The sequence below is a fragment of the Mastigoproctus giganteus genome, chromosome 2, assembly GCF_048544385.1.
Source record: "Mastigoproctus giganteus isolate SK-2022 chromosome 2, ASM4854438v1, whole genome shotgun sequence".
Classification (NCBI taxonomy): Eukaryota; Metazoa; Arthropoda; class Arachnida; order Uropygi; family Thelyphonidae; genus Mastigoproctus; species Mastigoproctus giganteus.
The window spans coordinates 72,244,535-72,267,821 of NC_143576.1; the positions used below are offsets into that span (position 1 = coordinate 72,244,535).

Consider the following 23,287-nt stretch of genomic DNA (forward strand, 5'->3'; position numbering starts at 1 on the left):
AAAAAAACAATCAAGTAGAATTAAAGCTGAATTAACAGGCCAATCATATGTACAAAAGCTGAAAAGGAAATGACTGAAAGTGAGAGGATGGTAATAAAGATAAATAAAAATAAATAATTATTAAAAATTAAAATTAAAAAAAAATAATAAAAAATTGGTACATAGATCAGGTATTTCATGGGGGGGGGCCTACACCTGATCATGTACCAAAAACTGTTTCTATGCAAACCCATGTTGATGGAGAAACTATTAAAATAAAAAAAATAAAGATAAAAAAAATTGATAAAAAAATTTATTGATCTCTAGAAACATGAGTAAGGTAGCCCCAACACAGTGTGTTTAGATTAACAAATTAAGTCGAAAGTATGTAAGTTAAAAGTATGTTAAAAAAGTAACAAAGCAGCGGCATAGAAAAAGGAAGTAATGCATGGTAAGGGAGCGAAGAGATATTAAAAATGTAGAGGCAAAGATAATGAGAATAAGAAAAGTGAGATTGTCCGAATCACCCTCGTATTTCACTAATAGTTCAACAGACGGAAGAAAGAAGAGCAGAAAGTAGAAAGATGTAAAGAGAAGAAAGAGTATTTAAAGGATACTAGGCAAGCTGGGTGTGTAAGTACCCAACCTAATAGAGAGGGCCCTTGGCTGTGAGTGTATTAGTAGAAGTGGAAATTAATACCACTAGCTTGTAGTGTATATTTTGAATGTTAGATGTATAAAAAAATATATGATAAAAAATATTGGGATAAAGACTTTTTTTTATGAAAACCCCAAACACAAAAGGTATCAAAACCTATACTACTTAGTACCATGCATGGGTTGAAGGAGAAGTATGGGGGGAGGGGGGGATGCCGGAAACTTTGCTCTAGAGACTAAACATGGGTTTCGCCACTTCAAGCCTCCAATGAAAAGGAAGAAAAATTAAATACCTGCAGTATTTAGCAGCATAAAATTGGGTAGAATATAATAAAATCAAGAAATGAAGATACAATTATCCCACTCCTAAGTACATTTATTGCTTATCTGGTATTGGGCATCCCATTTGCGCTCTATGGTGGGTGGAGAGCCTGGGCACAGAACCAAAAAAATAAATAAAAAGCGGCTGCCCCAATTATCCAAATTTTCATGTAAATAGTTAAAAATACAATCTACGCCCTCCCCCCATTTACAATTGGTTCACTGTACAATCAAATCATGTTACGACGAACTCAACATAGTATAGTACCATTCACTATACGATGTGCAGTAAGTGCCGGTCATTATGATCACGTTTGTGAATTGAATTTTAATTCTATTCGACAGCGATTCTAATTAGCAAAAATAGGAGGAATATTATCCACAGGCTTTAAAAGTAAAGATATATTAAACACAAATTTACCCTTTATTACCTTACCAATTAAAAAATTAAATGATACGTGAAATTCGGAAGAATATATGTGATAATCGGAATAATTAATACATACTGTAATATGTACATACAAACTAAACTAGTTACCATTTCTGTTCTCTGACATTTGTGGGTGGGGGGGTTAAAATTTAAAACAGTAAAACGATAAGCTTGTTTTTTGTTATTGATATATAATCAATAACAAAAAACACGGCACAAACAAATTGCAAGTAACACAATACGCGAAAGTAGGAACGGAGTAACGAGTTACAAAGCTTTAAAAATAGGAATGAAGAGAAGATTCTGAAAATTATTTTTTTTATATGATTGAAGATTCCATGAAAGTGTAAACACATTTTACCATAATAACCCACAGAATTCCAGCTGTCAGTATTATCACAAATTCAATAAGATCAAGTTTACTATCCGTTTATTATAGATTGCACTAATAGAAAGGCCCAATAAACAGATGACTGCTAATTGTTTTTATTGTTTTATGGTTGTGACCTCCAGAAATCCAACCGAACTACGTGGTACAGTCGGAGACAATCGTAGGGTAATCTACAGTGCTGCGGTTTACTGCCCTGATTAAATGGCATTTTGTCCCAATTAAGAGAAGTAAACCCTGGCTATTTTCTCGATTGGGTTCTGTTTTTTAAGATTTGTCCCAAATAAACGGATTCCCCGATTAACCGGTTGCCCAAATAACTGTGTGTGTGTGTGTGTGTGTGTGTGTGTGTATATATATATATATATATATATACACACACATACACACACACATATACAGGGGAACTTCCCTATTACGAACTTCTATTTAACGAATTTCTCTATATTACGAATTTTATCGCAAAACATTGCACCTTGAAAGAAATTACATGTAAAATTAACACCATATAGCGAAGTGTTAGTCTCTCTATAACAAATTTTTAAAAAAATTAGTAAAAGCATTTTTGAAGATTTTCGAGCATTTACTGCTAAACAGCCACTCAAATATACTGTCTGTATCCTTCCGAAATTGCGCATTAGCATCTGAAATTAAATAATCATCCTTTTAGTGAACACTTGTGGCCATTGACACCCATAGGAGGGTCTTTATTTCATTTTTGGTAAAGTGATTAAACCAAATGGGTTTTCTTAAAAGTGGTCGTAAACTTTACAATAAAAAGGGTAGATTTGTAAATTGATGTTGGCTCGGGGGAAAACGAAATTCACTGCGGTAAACCTTGGCATGCAGCAGTGGCAATACATAGAATGCTACCATAGTCGGTTGGTTTCTAGTAACATCTACTGAGTGACATTTGCTTCTCACCTCAACTGTACCACGTGACCTTCCTGTCAATCATTATGTGATATGTCCGTTCTCATCTAACTGGCTCCCAATAGATGGTTCTCATGATTTTTTTTTTTTTTTTTTATTTCGTTCATCATCAATCACATAGGCTATATGCTTTTGTATTTATTTATTATTTTTTTTCTGAAAAGTAACATACAGCATACATTAACCATAAATTTTCTTTTGTATATATATGAATGAAAGCAGAATAAAAGAAATTCATAGTCGCATATTTCTTCAAAGTGATTGATAGGAAAGGTCACATGATCTGTTGAATTCACAAGCGAATGTCATTGAGTAGGCAGTACTAACAATTCACTATATAGCCAGCGCAGCAAAGTTGGCAGTGTGTGTATCATCAAGAGCTGCATTTGAGTAACCTTTACAATTGCGGAAACAATGTCGAAGAGAAAGTGTTTAAAGTATTAATGATTAAGCAAAGATTGTTATGATACTGACCAGGGTTTTAAGAAAAAAGATGTTGCGGAGAAATGTGGCATACCTGCAAGCAGTTTATCTACGATTTTAAAAAATCGAGAATCAATTTTAAATGAAATTGAAGGTGGAGCAGACAAGAAAAGGATTAAGTCGTGTATATATGAAGATGTTGATAAAGCTGTTCTAAAATGGGTGCAAATGATACGTGAAAAGAATATACCAATATCGGGCCTAATAATTAAGCAACAAGCTCTGAAATTTGCACAGTCCCTTGGACTGTGCAAATGCATAATTTAATGTGAGCACTGGGTAGCTAGATAAATTTAAGAAGCACCACAGAATTGTGGAGAAAGTGTTAATGTAAGCGAAGAAGATTGCAACACTTGGAGGAACAATACCTTAAAGAAGATTTTGGAAGAATGAGCGTAAGGAGGTTTTTAATGCTGACGAAATGGGTTTATTCTTTAAATGTTTACCAAACAGAACACTTGCTTTAAAGGATGATAGATGTTTTGGCAAAAAACAAAGCAAAGAAAGAATCACTGTGCTAGTTGGAGCAAATATGACAGGAAGTGAAAAATTAAGACTTTTAGTCATCAGAATATCAAAAAACCCATGATGTTTTAGAGGCACAAAGTCTTTGGAAGATGAATACACCTAATTAAAAAGCATGGATGATAAGTGATATTTTTGAAGAATGGACATTAAAACTAGACAAATGTATAACAAAAAAATTAAAAAGGAAAATCGTGTTGTAACTAACAACTGTCCAGCACATCCTGCCAGTATTTCTGCCAAACTAAAAAGTGCAAAGTTGTTGTTTTTACCATCAAACAATGGACCAAGGCATTATTAAAAATTTTGAATTTCATTATTGAAAGAGAATAATAATGAAGATTGTCAATGCATTATCAGAAAACAGAAACTTAAAGGTTACAGTTAACCTTAGAGATTGCATCTCTGAACTGGCAAAAGTTTGGACAAGATTTGCACTGAATACAGAAGTCGAACAACAACTGGACGAACAAGATGAACTGCCCCTTTCCCAACTGAAAAACTTTTGGACTTTAGAATCGTCCAGAAACATCAAAAATGAAATAACACTGGATAGTTATGTTTATGTAGATCACAGCAGAACATCCAAATGAAGATGAAATACTGCTGAACAGTGTGAGACATGACCATGATCACGAAGAAATTAACGATGACACTGAAGATGCATCAGAACAACCCGTAGAAAAGCCAACTCGTGAAGAAATGATTAACGCTTTTAAAACGGTTCGTATGGGTCTACAGTTTTGTCAAAATGTTCCTGATAATGTTTTTAATGCTCTAAACAAATGTGAGGTTTTCTTTGAGAATCAGACAATTTTTTAATTGTACTGTGCAAACGAAAATTACAGATTTTTTTTAATTTGTGATACTCCGCAGCGAAAATTGTGTAAACGTGATTTAAATAATTATGTTTTTGAAATAAAATACATTAAAAATAAATGTAGATTCGTTTTCATTTCTAATTAGATAACAATTTCTAATAAAAAATATATTCTCTGTATAATGAAATTTCTCTATAACGAATTTTTTCGCTGGATTTATCGAATTCGTTATAGGGAAGTTCGACTCTATATATATATATATTTTTTTTATCCCTTGCATTTCTTTAAATCCATCTTGGTATTGTCCGCTTGAATTATCTTCAATATTATGCAAAATATTTTATGCACATTATGTTTGTAATGCATAACTGCTCTCGCAAGTGCATTGGCCCATAAGTATTAGTTACAGTTTGTTACAATTTATTAACTTTCTTTCCATATTACTCATATATATATGTCCAAATTAGATAAGTTACAGTGTAATGTAAGTACCTCCATAGTTTGAAAATCGATGTAACCACTGGCCAACCGTACCTCCAGTATACATGAAAAAATACATGAAAAATATAAAATATTAGGTTAATTAACATAATAAGCCTTACATGGGAACCCATTTTGCAAGAGACTTTGTCGAGGGCTAAACCCCAACAAAATGACCAACCCATCATAGACTCAGCCATCGGTTTCTGTTATCATCTGCCTGTATGCCAAATCCAAATATCCATAATAATGGATAATTCATCTAATTTAAAATTAGGTTATAGTAAAGTCTATAAATCAGTATAAATCTAGCCGTCCAAAAAGGGTATGTTTAACCATAATTTGTAAGAATACAGGCTGGATGATATTTAGCCCGACCGATCGCTGCAACATTATAAGCACAACTGAGAAATTATTAATATTTGCTGAACAATTTGTAGAAAAATGGCTAACAGATATTTATTTAAAGTATACCCAGTATAAAATAAAATAAAATAAAATATTTCCAGAAGCTTTCGGAACTCGTGTCCCTTTCTCAACTGATAAAATTTTTTTTTTTTTTAAATACGCTACAAGCAAAGTGTGGCACGTTACTCATTCGTCATTGTTGTAGCACGGACGTGTGCTGCCTTGCGCCAGTGATCATCCATCAATAAAACGGTTGTCTCCAGGATTGGATGTATACGCATGCCTTTCTGGCGATTTAATGCCTTAGGGTTGTTCATTATGTTTAGTGACTCTAGCCATAGGCGGTGGCGAAAGTGTCGCGCGTGGTCCACTATCTCAAAGTCGCGCTTGGGGTCAAGATCGTGGTTGGTAGCCCAAAAATGTTCTGCAAGCGCGGACTGGTCAGTTTCGGCAAGCCGGATTGCTCTGTCGTGTTCCGTGAGGCGATCCTGGAGACGTCTCGATGTCTCACCCACGTAGCAACTGTTACAGGCCCTACAGGTGATACGGTACACTACATTGCTGCGTAAGACAGGTGTGACAGGGGTCTTCACACTGGAGACAAGTGAACGTAGGTTCCTACCTGGTAATTGTACACATTTTATGTTGTAACTTCTCAGGATCTTCGAGATACGTCCTGACACTCTTGGATAGTACGGAATGTAGGCGGATGATATGCCGACTTGCTTCGGAGGTCTTGGGTTGGAAGTAAGTTCTTGTGCCTGTAACAAGCATCTGTTTAGTACATGGGATGGATAACCGCATCTGGTTAAGTCCGCCTTCACACGGGAGATCTCGTTACGTCTAATTGTGTCGGTGCTGGAATGGCTCCAGGCCCTGGAGAACAGGGTGCGGGCAGTGCTATTGAGATGGCTTGGAGCGTGGCCGGACCCGTAGTTGGTGAATTGACCGCACCACATGGGTTTGCGGTATACTGAGGTCTCTAGATGTGGGCCTACGCGATGCACTAGCACGTCCAGAAACGGGAGCGAACCGTCCACCTCTGATTCTACGGTAAACTTGATGAAATTGGATAGAGAGTTGAGGTATTCTAGTAGTACCGTTTCAGAACCACGTGGTATTATGGTAAAAATATCGTCGACATATCTACACCACGTTGTAATAGGTGTAGGTGGGTTCTGGTGTATCTGTTTCTCCAGATCTTCCATGGCGATGTTAGCTACTACGGAACTGACAGGGGCACCCATAGCAGTGCCATGTACTTGTTTGTAGAGTGAGTCTTCAAAGGTGAAGATGCTGCTAGAGAGGCATAGGTTGAGGGCGGTACAGATGTCATCAGTGGATAGTGACGTCCTGGATTGGAGGCTTAAGTCGCTCTCAAGGAGCCTTCTGGCGCAGTGCACGGCCTGTTGGACGGGAATCGAGGTGAATAAAGAAACCACGTCAAATGATGCCATGACAGAGTTATCAGGGATTGAAATGTCCTTAATGGTGTTAATGAATTCACTGCTGTTTTTAACGGTGTGAGATGTATTACCTATAAGAGGCGAGAGGAGGCTCGCGATGTGTTTGGACAGTTCATACGTTGGGGCACTGCAGCAAGACACTATAGGTCTGAGAGGAATACCCGGTTTATGGATCTTTGGTAATCCGTAGAATTGTGGTAGTTGGCAGCCAGTAGCACGCAGAAGATGGTGAGTCGCGGTCGGGATCTTCTTATCTTTAAGCCATGCGTGGACAAGTTTATTAACATTTGCTTCCAGACGTTTCAAGACTTTAACGGGAGGATCAGGTAGAGGTTCATATACGTTAGGATCGAGTAATAGGGCCAAGGCTTTCTCTCGGTAGGCTGATCGGTCCAGCACAACAGTCCGGCGCCCTTTATCCGCAGGAAGTACAACGATGGAGTTGTCTTTTCTTATAGATGACAGGGCGGCACGTTGGCGGTGGTTGAGGTTTGAGCACGTTTTTCGAGTGTTGCGGAGGACTGCGGCAGTCTTGAATCGGATCTCGTTGGCAGTTTCTTCGGGAAGGTTGGTAATACTGGCTTCTATGCCCATAGCGAGCTGTGTGATGGGAGGTTTCGATGGTATAACGGCGAATTTCATCTATAAGAAAAGACAACTCCATCGTTGTACTTCCTGCGGATAAAGGGCGCCGGACTGTTGTGCTGGACCGATCAGCCTACCGAGAGAAAGCCTTGGCCCTATTACTCGATCCTAACGTATATGAACCTCTACCTGATCCTCCCGTTAAAGTCTTGAAACGTCTGGAAGCAAATGTTAATAAACTTGTCCACGCATGGCTTAAAGATAAGAAGATCCCGACCGCGACTCACCATCTTCTGCGTGCTACTGGCTGCCAACTACCACAATTCTACGGATTACCAAAGATCCATAAACCGGGTATTCCTCTCAGACCTATAGTGTCTTGCTGCAGTGCCCCAACGTATGAACTGTCCAAACACATCGCGAGCCTCCTCTCGCCTCTTATAGGTAATACATCTCACACCGTTAAAAACAGCAGTGAATTCATTAACACCATTAAGGACATTTCAATCCCTGATAACTCTGTCATGGCATCATTTGACGTGGTTTCTTTATTCACCTCGATTCCCGTCCAACAGGCCGTGCACTGCGCCAGAAGGCTCCTTGAGAGCGACTTAAGCCTCCAATCCAGGACGTCACTATCCACTGATGACATCTGTACCGCCCTCAACCTATGCCTCTCTAGCAGCATCTTCACCTTTGAAGACTCACTCTACAAACAAGTACATGGCACTGCTATGGGTGCCCCTGTCAGTTCCGTAGTAGCTAACATCGCCATGGAAGATCTGGAGAAACAGATACACCAGAACCCACCTACACCTATTACAACGTGGTGTAGATATGTCGACGATATTTTTACCATAATACCACGTGGTTCTGAAACGGTACTACTAGAATACCTCAACTCTCTATCCAATTTCATCAAGTTTACCGTAGAATCAGAGGTGGACGGTTCGCTCCCGTTTCTGGACGTGCTAGTGCATCGCGTAGGCCCACATCTAGAGACCTCAGTATACCGCAAACCCATGTGGTGCGGTCAATTCACCAACTACGGGTCCGGCCACGCTCCAAGCCATCTCAATAGCACTGCCCGCACCCTGTTCTCCAGGGCCTGGAGCCATTCCAGCACCGACACAATTAGACGTAACGAGATCTCCCGTGTGAAGGCGGACTTAACCAGATGCGGTTATCCATCCCATGTACTAAACAGATGCTTGTTACAGGCACAAGAACTTACTTCCAACCCAAGACCTCCGAAGCAAGTCGGCATATCATCCGCCTACATTCCGTACTATCCAGGAGTGTCAGGACGTATCTCGAAGATCCTGAGAAGTTACAACATAAAATGTGTACAATTACCAGGTAGGAACCTACGTTCACTTGTCTCCAGTGTGAAGACCCCTGTCACACCTGTCTTACGCAGCAATGTAGTGTACCGTATCACCTGTAGGGCCTGTAACAGTTGCTACGTGGGTGAGACATCGAGACGTCTCCAGGATCGCCTCACGGAACACGACAGAGCAATCCGGCTTGCCGAAACTGACCAGTCCGCGCTTGCAGAACATTTTTGGGCTACCAACCACGATCTTGACCCCAAGCGCGACTTTGAGATAGTGGACCACGCGCGACACTTTCGCCACCGCCTATGGCTAGAGTCACTAAACATAATGAACAACCCTAAGGCATTAAATCGCCAGAAAGGCATGCGTATACATCCAATCCTGGAGACAACCGTTTTATTGATGGATGATCACTGGCGCAAGGCAGCACACGTCCGTGCTACAACAATGACGAATGAGTAACGTGCCACACTTTGCTTGTAGCGTATTTAAAAAAAAAATTTTATCAGTTGAGAAAGGGACACGAGTTCCGAAAGCTTCTGGAAATATTTTATTTTATTTTATTTTATACTGGGTATACTTTAAATAAATATCTGTTAAACTATGGACCCCAGTACTCCAGGCCCATTTGTCACTAAAAATGGCTAAATTAGCTAACTAAAGGCGAACGGAAAGCAGTGTAGTTAAAGCAATAGTACCTCACTCCCCCTCGAATTACTCTAATAGTTCGTGAGATATGAAAAAAATAAGGCAAGAGGATAGCTAAAAGTGAAACAGTAAAGGAAAAGCAATTTATCGATATTACATCGGATATAACCGGGAGTGTAACTTCCCGACCCTAATAGTAGGGATCCTGGTTAAGTAGTAAGAGCCGGTAAAATATATCAATAGAATGCGAAAAGAAACAGAAAAAAACGGAATGGCTAATTCCTAAGATAATTTATTATAAATCTAACTTCAAAATATCAAGTAGTGGCGAACTTTATGTAAAGCGTTAAAAAACAAAGGAGGGAATGCTGTTAAACAACAAAGGACGGAATACCGTAGAACCAGTATGTTCCCGTCAAAGAATCTACATTACATACATTACCGTGGCCCAAGGCAGGAAAAAAACTAAACGCCTGCAGCTAACGCACTAGACGTTTATAACTGCCACGTATACTGCGCCACCTAAGATTTGTCCAATAATAGCCAAGTTTGGGATGAACCAAAAGTATAATAGCGCCCTCTATAGTAGAGAAAACAAAACCAATAATTCTCAGATGTCGAAGAGAAATCTTAGTAAAATATAAACAAATTAATTCCTACTGTAAAAACACATATAGGTACCACTTTTCTAAGGCGTAAGCTATATATAGCGTGTTTATGCAGCAGTACCTAGTATGTACATGTATATACAAAGGCTAATTAGTAAACAACTCACTCCATAGATACCGATGTATAAAACCGATAATAATTCCTTTAAAACAGAGAAACTATACCAGATAATAATTCCTTTAAAACAGAGAAACTATACCCCATACGCATAATTCAATATATGGTATGCCTAATAGCTTCCATGGTATCCAACTGGTTTAGATCATCGTGGTATATTTTTAGGGCTATGGACAAGGCAGTACTCATATGTTTCATAATGAAATTATGTGGGAAACCGTTATCTAATAAATTATGCTTAAGATCAATCAGTGCGTCTATAACATCACTTTTATTATTACAGATATATAATCTTCTGATACCTTGTGTCACTATTATGTTTTTAAGGATACGTATTGAGATATTTGTACCCCAACTGGTTAGGTCTATAGTTTTGAAATTGAATTCTTTGCGTTTGTCAAACACCTTGGTAGTTAGGTTATTATTCTTAATATGAATGTCTATATCCAGATATGCAGCTTTACAAGAGTTACTCTTGTTAGTGACCTCTAGAACCAAATCCTGCGGGTAGTGTTTAACTGCTTCTGTATGAAAGTTAGTATAGTTGAACGTAATTAAGTCATCTATATATCTGAACATATTGATATCTTTATCGAAGTTGTTTTCAAAATGGTGTAGATATAGATTGGCAATGAGACACGAGCTACTCGCCCCCATAGCTATGCCGGTATGCTGTATGAAAATATTGCTACCATTATAAATATAGCTGTTGGAAATGCAAAGGTTAAGTAGGCCAACGTAATTACTGGGATAACCTACTTATCCCACGAAAAGAACACTTCATAAGAACAGGAAGTCGAAAACTGCAATAAAACTATTAGAGTTTGTTTTCCCAAAATCTTCTTGCAATCAAACCCAAGAGCTGTCCAGATCATATTCTTCGTATTTTAACCTCAAGCTTCAGTTATTTTTTAGCTTTGTAAATTCCTCTTCAGCCAGGGAAAGTCCCCTAACATCTGAAGAAACCAAAGGATTTCTTATCCTATCATATGCATGTGTGTTCAAATCTGGAAACTACTTTTCAAATTTGTCTTTCTGTAATGTCAAGTATTTACAACTCAAATCTGTTATATATTTCTTCAAATAACAATCAGAAGTTTCTGATAACATTTCATAATTGTCCTATTCAACTTTCTGGACTAAATTATTAATTTGTCTCTCAGCACTGATATTTTGTCTGTTGTAGTGAAATTGCTGTCACTCTTTTCTTGAATCCTGGAATTTAGTACAGAATTTCAAACATATCAAACAGAAAAGCTAATTTTATGCACCATAGATAATTTTTAAGTAGACTTAGAAGATCAGTTTTATTTTCACACTCAAATAACTCCAACACTGCATCCTTTAGTTCATAAACACTTGTCCCCTTCATAACCAGCATACCTCAATATAGAGAAGAAGACTTGTATTTTGTACCCATTGCTTTGCATATATGAGCAAAGAAGTGCGATTTAAGAGGCCTGATTTTAATGAAGTTTGCCATCTGCAGCCTTGACTAAAACTATCGTTAGGTCTCTTCATCAATAGTTTTTGCAACCATCACTTCTCAGTGTACAGAGCAAGGTGTGGTTAGTATTTTTTCCCCCCTCAAGGAAATAAAACCTTTTTGCAGCCCTAGTCACTCTAGAAGCACCATCTGTGCATGTTCCTACAAAAAATTCATCTTCTGCATGTACTCATTTAAAACCTTAAAAATACCTTCTCCTCTTAAAACTCGGTCTTGTCTTATAACTCGCAAAAAAGATTCTTCTGCTCCTATGCTTATCTTTGCTGACACTCCGATTTCTAGGCAAAATGATATATCTCTTTGGGAATTATCCTGACTTCTAATCTCTCTTAGCACAAGCACATTACAAATATTGCTTCCTCTGCATTTAAAAAAAAACTTGGTTTTCTCTTTTGCTCTCGGTGTTACTTTTTTTCAAAACAGCTGTTCACTCTGTACAAATCGCAAATCTGTCCTACCATGGAATATTGTTCCCACATCTGGGGTGGTGCCCCCAAAACCTTTCTCAGGCTTCTTGATTCTGTTCAGAAGAGGGCAGTTAGGTTAATTATTGATTCATCTCTAACAGAGTCTCTCCACTCGCTGTCCCATAGATATACTGTTTCTGCTGCATGCCTTTTCTACAGATACTATGAGCACTGTTCTTCTGAATTGGCTTCTATAATTCCTGCTTTCTCTTTCAAAACAGTCTGAACAACTGCCACCGCCAGTCAACATCCATTTACTGTCCAACTTCAAACTCACAGAACCAATTTTTCATCTTCCTTGTTTATTCAGTGAACTGCCGTTTTCTGGAACAACCTTCCTTAAGATGTATTTCCTGAAAATTACAGTCTACAGAAGTTCAAGTCCAATGTCAACAAATATCTTCTTTCATCTTCTCAATCTCCAACCCAAGCATGGTACTAAGTACTATAGGATCTAATACCTCTCGTGTTTGGGGTTTATCTAAAAAAAAAAAAAATTTACTAATTAAGCTACGTACCTAAGTATAAATTTATTTTTATTTTGCTAACCTATAGATAATGTTCTTCTGATTTTCATGTATCATTTAATTGGTAATAAACCTTTGGTAATAAAGTGCAGATCTGTGCTTTATATCTTTATTTTTATAGCCTCTGGATAATGCTTGTCGATTTTCGCTTATTAGAATCAAAGTTTAATTTCCAAACATCATCATTATAACCGGCATTCGCTGTATATATATATATTTTTTTTTAAAGTTACTTTCTGTGATATTTGGTAAATTTTAACAAAGGTTGTGACAAGGTCCACCTTGAACACTTTGTCATGATTCATAGTGAAATAGCCGCTGGAGATTTCTGGGTGAATTATGATTTTATCATTTGCAGAACCTATGGCATGTATTCCAAGGTCAACCTAGTGGATAATCATAGCTCACCTGATGATTCTTTTCTATGTCACCGTTGTACATAGTGTACTGATCTAAAGTAAAAATTTGGTGCATTGCTAGAAAAAGTTGAATCACTGAAAAAAACGAGTGCGTGATATAAGGTGTTTGTTGTTTTTTTTTTTTTTACCTTTAATAATTTGTAAATTTAATTTTTATAATATTGTAAATATATATTTTTTTAAAGTTACTTTCTGTGATATTTAGAAAATTTTAACAATGTTTGTGACAAGGTCCACCTTGAATACTTTGTCAGAGGGTATCATGACTCAGAGAAATAGTCTATGGCAATTTCCGGGTAATTCATGATTTTATCGTTTGCAGAATCTGTGGCATGTATTCCAAGGATGCCCTAGTGGATAATGATAGCTCACTTGGCAATTCTTTTCTATGTCACCATTTTATGAAGTGTACCGATCCAAAGATAAAATTTGGTGCACTGCAAGAAAAGTGAATCACTGAAAAAATGGGTGCTTGCCCTTGAGAATAATGTAACTGGGATCTTGTCAGCAACTCAAGACTCCAGTAACCTACCAAGTGATACACTCCCAATTTAGGCCCCAGAGCAGAATAACCAAGTTCAAAATGCTCTGGTTCAGGACTTAGTTCTATTAGGACACCCATTGTCAGGGAAATGGGAAATATTTTTTTGTAATAAGGATAGGTTGACTGGAACCAGGGTATGTCTGCTGGGAATTAATGATGTCACCAACAGATTTTCAGATTTTAGGGGGGGGGAGAACATTATTATTCATGTGGGGACTAATGATATTAAGTGCGCGTGCACACACACACACAATCTGATGATTTATTAGACAAATATAGGAGCATGCTGAAGAAATGCCACGAGTTAGGTCAGAATGCCTGTGTCTCCAGGGTATCATGACTCAGAGAAATAGACTATGGCAATTTCCAGGTAATTCATGATTTTATCATTTGCAGAATCTGTGGCATGTATTCCAACCGACAGGAGGAATTATATGCTGAAAGCCATGTGGATAAACTCAAGACTTAAAAACTCTGCAAAGCTTTGGGGAGCAAATTTGTACAGCTTGGTATGCACTTATAGATGATTCCTAACCACTTAATGAATTACACGTGTTTTTTTTTTTTTTTTTTTTCTTTTCACTGTCAACCCTTTCCTGCTTAAAAAGGATGAAAATTTTTAAAATGCTTTTATTAATCTAAACTTATTTACAGTACAGTCTGTCCTCGTATAGCACGATAGTTGCGTTCCTAGAAACTCTCGTGCAATGCAAAATTGTGCAACATAAACAACAGGCTCTATGGGAAAAGTAGGGTTAGGTGCCGACCACCCAAGATTGAACACACATTTGGAACCAAAACATTACCAAACACAATAAATAATCGGGTAATTTTAATCGTTATAAAATACTTACGTATTTTATAACGATTAAAATACGTAATAAAAATAATATTATATTATAATAAAGTATTTTTAGTATTTTTTAATACTAAAAAAGTATTTTTTAGGGATAAAATACGTATTTTATTCGTAAAAAATTATTATATTAAATAAAAGTCGTAATAAAATACTTACATATTTTATAATACGTAAGTATAAATTATAATACATAAGTCGTAATAAAATATTGCTAATGCTTTTGCTTCTATCGTAAGCAAACTTGCTTTTTGTTTGATTTTCTATCCAAACAGATCACAGCCGTTCCATCTCTTCCAATTCTTTGTGTCTTAATCTAATGGATTTTAATTACACTTCGAGTTGTTCCCACTATGAAAGCTGTATTTATTTTCTCTGCATTCTTTGTAATTCTCCGCGTTGCCTCATTTAGGTCTGTAGTACGTGCAATATCACATGGTCTTTCATTTCGCTCAAAGCGTTTCACAATTTCATATTTTTTCTCTATCGACAGAAGCGGACTGGCCATAAGCCTTACGGGGGAAACCACGGTGGGCCGGAGGCTGGTGTGATTTTGGCCATAAACCGTAGTATGACGCCACTACAAATTTTCCCGGGTAAGAATTTTTGACCCAGTCCGCCTCTGTTTATCGATATTGCTTCTTTTTTTTTTCTCTCTGAATCTGCAGTGTCTTAACCAGGACGCTTCCTTTTCACACCTTTTAAATATTTTACAAATTTTCAGGGAATAAAGCAATTACAAACGAGGTGGCACACTTGATACACAGAAACAAAGCTGCGCGCGTGTAGCAACTGAATAAACAACACCGTAAAGGCCGAGATACACTATTAACACCTCACATTTTATTAAAGCACATTTCTGGGGGTTACTACCATAAAACAATAAAAACAATTTCCAGTTGCGTTTCTGCTAGTGGAATCTGTTATAAACTGGTAGTAAACTCCATCTAATTGCATTTGCGATTATATCGATAGCTGGAATTGTGTTGGTTTTTACGTTATTATGGTGAAATGTGTTTCCCTTTCACTGATATAAAACACATAAATACATTTTAAGAATCTTCTTCGTTCCTATCGTGTTGCTTTCAGTTGGGGTGATTCCGCATTCGACTGCCATTTCTTGTAAACACAAAGGCGAATCGTGTATAAGCGAATTCGGTTCGTGTTATATAAGATAACGTTCCCCTATTTATAAATCGTGTATGATCGAATTCGTGTAATGCAAACACGTGTTATACGAGGACCGACTGTATTAGCATAACAGTAATGCAGTCATTAACAAAATTTATTGATGCCATATTGAACACAGGAAGGCACTAAAGTCACTAATTACTTGACAAGCAAGGAAATATAATGGACAGCTTTTTAAAATTTAATAATGTTAAATTTTAAAAAAAATCTGAGAAAAATGCAACAAAGAATAGCTAGACACAGAGTTGCAAAGGGAAGCCTATCTATCTTCAAAGGTTCAAGTTAAATATAAAATGAAATATGAAACACCTGAACTGGAATGATTTCTGTGAAATAAACAAAGATGCTGATTGATTCCTAGAATTGTTAATCAGCAGTTATCATACCTCTCCCAGCACCAAAAATCTATAGAAGGAAGGAAGGAAGGTTATATCCAAATTTATTCCTTCTTGGAACTCAAAACGTGATATAAGTGGGAAAGCATTTAAATGGAAATGCTATAGCCATTAAAACGTGCATTCTCCTTCCTAGGCTTGTCCATGTGACCAGAAGAAAAAGAGCATTAAAAGCAGAAGTGCAAGGGGGAGGGGGGGGTGTTCAAATTATGCCAGCAGAAGGTCTCAAAATCAAGTAAGAAGCAAATAGAATAAAAAAACACCGGTATTTACTACAGCAACAAAAGAGAAGGGAAGCCCTGCTATATTTGTTTCAACTGGCTATTAATTTATAAATTAACTATTTTAGGGATGTATTCTCTCTACAACCAACACACTTATTCTTAATTTACCCCCCCCCCACTTCCCTTTTATTGCTATAGTAAATACTGGTTTTAATTGTATTTGTTTCTTACTTGGTCTGGTCATTCTGCTAATGTATTCTTAATTTCCTTATATGGCAATGTGCAATTGGTAATGCACTGTGGCAAGGGATGTTTGCCTTACTATATTTTTTGTAGTTGGTCTTCCTTTAACCTGTTTCTGCTATTCTTCCTTTCCTCATTTTCTTATTACACTATTAATGCAAAAAAATTGGTAGATTAATAAGTAATTCCATTTAAAAAATTTCAAAATTAATTACAGGTAGTTCCCGACTTTAGGAGTTAATTCGTTCCTAGTGCGTGCTCGTAAAGTGAAAACTATTAGTGGGAATTTATTTCCAATAGACAATGTTAAAAATAGGGGTTACATTATCAACAATGAAATTAGTTAGCTAATTAGTTTATGTTTAAACAATGATTGATTTATCCAAAGAAAGGAAAATGTAGCCTGTAAAATCAAGTAAATTATAATAATAAAGAAATTATTTATGACTTACAAATGTTAAAGTATGTTTATTCTTCATCATCATCATCGAATATTTTTTTTTTTTTTTTTTTTTAGGAGCATTAGCAACTAAGGCCATATTGCTCCGGGATATGCGGTGGTCATTCCCTGACCTTTCCACATCCTCGGTATTTGGTGGTGACGGGCTCGAACCCCGGTCCAGTCAAGAAGCGTGCGCTATGCATTGCTGCTCCTTCCCACCTGGCTAAGGAGGCGCCATCATCGAATAAATGCACACTCATTGATCACTCATTATTGGCTAGGCACACACTGGCTTGTTGCACAAGGAGGAGTCTTCAGAAATGCTTTAAGAGGCATTTGTTTCTAAGGTAATCTCTTTTCTTTTTAAATTTCAATAGCATGCATAACCATTTTTTTTAAGGGAGTGCACAAATTGCAACTAACAGAATTTGCACGGAGTAACAAATTTACGAAGCTTAAAAAAAAAAAGGAATAAAGAGAAGATTCTGAAATTTATTTTATCTTTTTTAAACAATTGACGATTAGTAAAGGGGAAACACATTTCACCATAATAACGTAAAAAACCACACAATTCCAGCTATCGGTATTTTTGCAAATGCAATAACATCAAGTTTACTACCAGTTTATAACTGCTTGCACTAACAGAAAAGCCCAATAAACCGGAAAGTGCAAATTGTTTTTATTGTTTTATGGCCATAACCTCCAACAAATGTGCTTTAGAAAAATATCACAAAGGCACTCAAAATTGATTCTTATAACAAAACAAATGATAACAATGAAAGTGTAGTACATTTTAATGATTTGAACTGGTAACTAATACAATTTACATTATAAAAATTACCTTTTAGTCAGTTATATAGTGAAAATTTCAACTTATGACATTGTGGAACGAATTTCCAAAAAACAATGTGTTATTGGGTTCAACATTACAATATTTTCACGATATGACGGAACAGATTAAATCGTAAAGCGGGGTACACTGTATTGTATAGCTACGCGCGTGGTTTGAAATGCGGTATTTATGAATGTTTAACGTTAATTTTTTGAAATTAATGTTCATATTCTCAATTTTGCTGATACTTGATACAGGGAGGAAAAAAAAAAAACTCGTAAAGTGGGAACTGCCTGTATTTAAATCTGCTCAGTTTGTGATTGATTGCTGCTCTGAATCATTCACCAGAGAGCGAAAATGTTAAATTCTATCTATTAAGGTAGATAATTCAAGCATATTTAATTTGGTTTAGCCAAAGCAAAGGTGTCCAAATAGAGAAGGCAATTAAATTTCATTATAACCTAAATTAGATTAATTAGTTTAAGTAAGCACATATGTGAGGTTTTGTTTCCTTACTCCAGTTCATTGCAAACAGGGTAGAAGCAAAAAATAATATGTACTAATGAAAATAACTTAGGAAAACTGGATAAGGTTAACAGAAACATATACAAAAACTATTATTTACTCTGACTGAATATGAATCCATTCAAACTCCCTGCAGTGTGAATGCCATTTCTCAACTATCTTAAAACCTGATTTAAAATAGTATCTAGTTTCTTTACTTGATTATTAATCAAGTTCTGTGGACAGTAACCTGAAACCTGTGGTAAATAAACTGCATCCAGGAATTTCTACCAATGCCTTCTTGAAGAATTAAACTTAAAGAATAATAAATGAAATATATAAACGTTAACTTTTCAAGAGTTATACTGATTTTCTTTTACAACTTCAGTATCTAAATGATACAATAAAACTTTGATACCTAAAGAACAAAAGGTTTAATGAAAAGTTTAAATTAATAAATGTAACAAATTACTTACTGTAACTGCGGCTTCTGCAACACTTGTTAGTACATCTGGACGTAATGAATGAAAAAGGATTTTTTGCTCTGTTAAAGCATATAACAATATTTTCAGGCAATTGTCAGGCCCTAGATTTCTTAATAGTTGAATGAAAGATGCCCCACTGATTAAAGAAAACAAACAGAATTAAAAAGACAATAATAAAAATAAAAGCAACACAAAATATTTCACTTTATGGTAAAACTAACTATATTTTAAGAAGAGCTGTGTATTTCAGATATATAGTAAACCCTTGCTTTAACGAATCACAATTCAATAGACTAAAAATAATGGCGAGACACTGAACAGACTTTTCATCCAAACTGGACCCAGTGCCATAACTGCCTCAATCCAATGGCATTTCCAATATTATAATGTTTTCACAATAATGCAGTGGCAGGCAGCCAGGACTTTCCTCGATATCACGTTCAGCCGGTCGAGTTTCTTGAACATTGCTAGAGATGTCATTGGAATCTGCAATGAGGGTCCTTGAAAGTTGTTCTGCCTCTGAATAAGCTTTAGTCATCTTCTATTGTACTACAGGACAACACTCTTGGATCTTCAATTTTACACAACTGATACATGAAGTAAAATGTAGAATTACATCCCTTAATAATCTCTATACTCAAGTATATGTATATATGTATTTCAAAAGAAATACATATATACATATACGTGTGTGTGTATATATATATATATATATATATATATATATACATAGCCATATTTATTTATTTTTATTACTTTTACCTAACTTTTACCTCACATAATATAAATTAGTGGTAGTAGTGGGTTGATATGCTAAATAAGCAGCACCTGTGCCGCCATCTATTCTTTTCCTCTCTATTATATAAGCTGGTTAAGCTTGCATTATGTCAGTGGTGTGGCTCTGATCAAGAGTGCTGTCTGTTCTATAGATTATTTTTCGCTGCATAAGGACCACCGCCATGCAAATCCTCTGCATTGGTTGATCTATCGGAGAATGGAGGGGTGGTTTGGTTCTTCGATATTTCTGCCTTTGCAATGATTTGTATGACGATTGAAATGCAGCGATTCCATGACCATTATTGGCCTCGTGGTCCTCTGTCGATATGGGGCATGATGGTCAGTCTATTATTTTGATATTTTAGTTTTTTGGTAGTTTCTTTAACCCTTTTTTGGTGATATTTCACGTCTTTTGGAACTGGTACCTTCAAGGGCGGTACCGCTAAATTATTTATAATTGGCATTATTTAAATTTATATCGTTTTTTATTAATTGGGTTTAATGACTTAATTGACTAAATTATATAGGGGATTATCGACTACCTTTTTGTCCTATTATCTCTACTTTCCCTTCCCTGTTTGTTTATTTATATTATTTTGCGTTTCATTTCGCTCTGCATTATTGCCGTACTACTGGCTGATGATTTTATTTAAATATCATATTTATTTTAATTATCAGATATAATTAGGCATCATGTGGAGGATGTGCATTTGCTGCCTCTAATGATAGCTACATAGCCATATTTATTTATTTTTATTACTTTTACCTAACTTTTACCTCACATAATATAAATTAGTGGTAGTAGTGGGTTGATATGCTAAATAAGCAGCACCTGTGCCGCCATCTATTCTTTTCCTCTCTATTATATAAGCTGGTTAAGCTTGCATTATGTCAGTGGTGTGGTTCTGATCAAGAGTGCTGTCTGTTCTATAGATTATTTTTCGCTGCATAAGGATCACCGCCATGCAAATCCTCTGCATTGGTTGATCTATCGGAGAATGGAGGGGTGGTTTGGTTCTTCGATATTTCTGCCTTTGCGATGATTTGTATGACGATTGAAATGCAGCGATTCCATGACCATTATTGGCCTCGTGGTCCTCTGTCGATATGGGGCATGATGGTCAGTCTATTATTTTGATATTTTAGTTTTTTGGTAGTTTCTTTAACCCTTTTTTGGTGATATTTCACGTCTTTTGGAACTGGTACCTTCAAGGGCGGTACCGCTAAATTATTTATAATTGGCATTATTTAAATTTATATCGTTTTTTATTAATTGGGTTTAATGACTTAATTGACTAAATTATATAGGGGATTATCGACTACCTTTTTGTCCTATTATCTCTACTTTCCCTTCCCTGTTTGTTTATTTATATTATTTTGCGTTTCATTTCACTCTGCATTATTGCCGTACTACTGGCTGATGATTTTATTTAAATATCATATTTATTTTAATTATCAGATATATATATATATATATATATAATTCTAATTAAATCCAAAGGAATCTAAAATTAGGCCGCAGAAATAAGAGTAAAAATAAGTGAAAATAAAAAATAAGAATAGTATAGCAGACATCAGTGGTAGCAAAAATGCATAAAACCACAACATGTTGCTTGTATATAACTGTAATATTATGTTACAATAAAAATAAATGGACGGATGCCAGTAGCATGGCAAACCAGTTTTGTATGTTAAATTCTTCGCTCTACTGGTTTTCCACGCTACTGGCATCTGTCCATTTCTTTTTATTGTAACACTATTACAGGTATATATATATAGATAGATAAAAAGGTAATTATCAGTGTATTTGTGTATTTGGTAGGGGAGTTGAACTATCAGGTGTAATAACCATGGAAGAATTGAGAGAACTACTAAGTTAAAAAACAAGTTGATATAATTATTGTAAGTACAAAGCTGTGGGTCTTAGGACTTTAATCTGCAGTGTCTTAGCCAGGACGCTTCCTTTTCACACCTTTTAAGTATTTTACTAATTTTTAGGGAATAAAGCACAATTACAAAACGAGGTGGCACGGTTGATACACATAAACAAAGCTGCGCTCGTGTAGCAATTGAATAAATAACACCGTAAAGGCCGAGATACACTATTAATTAACGCCTCACATTTCACTAAAGCACATTTCTGGAGGTTACTACCATAAAACAATAAAAACAATTTCCAGTTGCGTTTCTGCTAGTGGAATCTGTTATAAACTGGTAGTAAACTCCATCTAATTGCATTTGCGATTATACCGATAGCTGGAATTGTGTTGGTTTTTACGTTATTATGGTGAAATGTGTTTCCCCTTCACTGATATAAAACACATAAATACATTTTCAGACTCTTCTTCATTGCTATCGTGTTGCGTTCAGTTGGGGTGATTCCGCGTTCGACTGCCATTTCTTGTAAACACAAAGGCGAATCGTGTATAAGCGAATTCGGTTCGTGTTATATAAGATAACGTTCCCCTATTTATAAATCGTGTATGATCGAATTCGTGTAATGCAAACACGTGCTATACGAGGACCGACTGTAGGTATGAAACTTTTAGTAGCTTCCAGATTAATTCCTTGAATGCTTCCCACTTAGAATTTACTGTTGGTAACATCGTCAGTTGATCCCACTGTACAGAATTTAAAAACTGTCGGAGACCACTGTACTTGCCTTTAAGGAAGCAAAAACCCTTTCCTTTACCCCTGATGGTAATTAAATCTTTAAGTAAATCCCACGTCACTACACTGTGATCACTGGCACCTAGTGGTTCTTTTATCTGCAAATTCCTAATACATGAATGACCACTGCTGATAACCAGATCAAGAGTATTACTTTCTCTGGTTGCCTCTCGAACATGCTGCTGCAGAAAACAATCATCCAATAAATCCACAAATGTCTGACCCACAAGTTCCAGTCAATATCTGGGAAGTTGAAATCCCCCATTATAAGACATTCCAATTTACTAGCCCACTCTATTTCTCTGTACAATTGTTCATTGTACTCATTCGAGTCATTAGGCCTATAACACACTCCTACTCTTATTTTTGCTTTCGCAGTGCTTATGTCACACCAAACTGACTCAACAGTGCACTGTTCATCTATATCAACTGGATGCACTTCTTTTGATTTTAGTTTTTCTTAATTAACAGCATAACACCTCCTCCCTTCCTATCCTGTCTATCCTTTCTGTACACATTGTACTCCCCAAATTCCAGTTCGGCATTCCTTATATCAGTGTGACACCATGTCTCTGATATCCCAACAATATCCGCCTTTGATGTCTTGACCAACACTTAAAATTCATCAAATTTATTTACTATACTTCTAGCATTGGTATACATGCAAGCATACATGCTCCTACTCCTATTTTTTTTTTACCCTAACACATCCTATATACCCACCCGTTCCCCGATGACCGCCACCCGTCCCTGAAACCCCCAACACCCCTCGCTCCAGGTCGCTACTTATTCTAATAGAAGTTCTGCAAGAATCACCTTCACCTCTGCCTACGGCTACTTTTAAACTATTAGTCCTTGTATCCCCCCTCAAGCTATCAGTTTTCTGACCCACCTAACACTGCCTCGATAGCATCAGCAAATATTCTTGCACCCTTTCTATTTAAGTGTATCCCATCC

At 36.4% G+C, this 23,287-nt stretch overlaps 1 protein-coding gene across 3 annotated transcripts in view; it reads right to left on the minus strand.

Moving 5' to 3' along the window:
* Crag (DENN domain-containing protein Crag) overlaps positions 1–23,287 on the minus strand; it is an 878,555-nt gene that overhangs the window by 642,036 nt on the left and 213,232 nt on the right. For all 3 annotated transcript variants that reach the window (XM_090389072.1, XM_090389068.1, XM_090389077.1), the window contains one exon: positions 18,875–19,019. In XM_090389072.1, the coding sequence (XP_090245198.1) occupies positions 18,875–19,019 (145 nt within the window). The remainder of the gene's footprint in view (positions 1–18,874; positions 19,020–23,287) is intronic.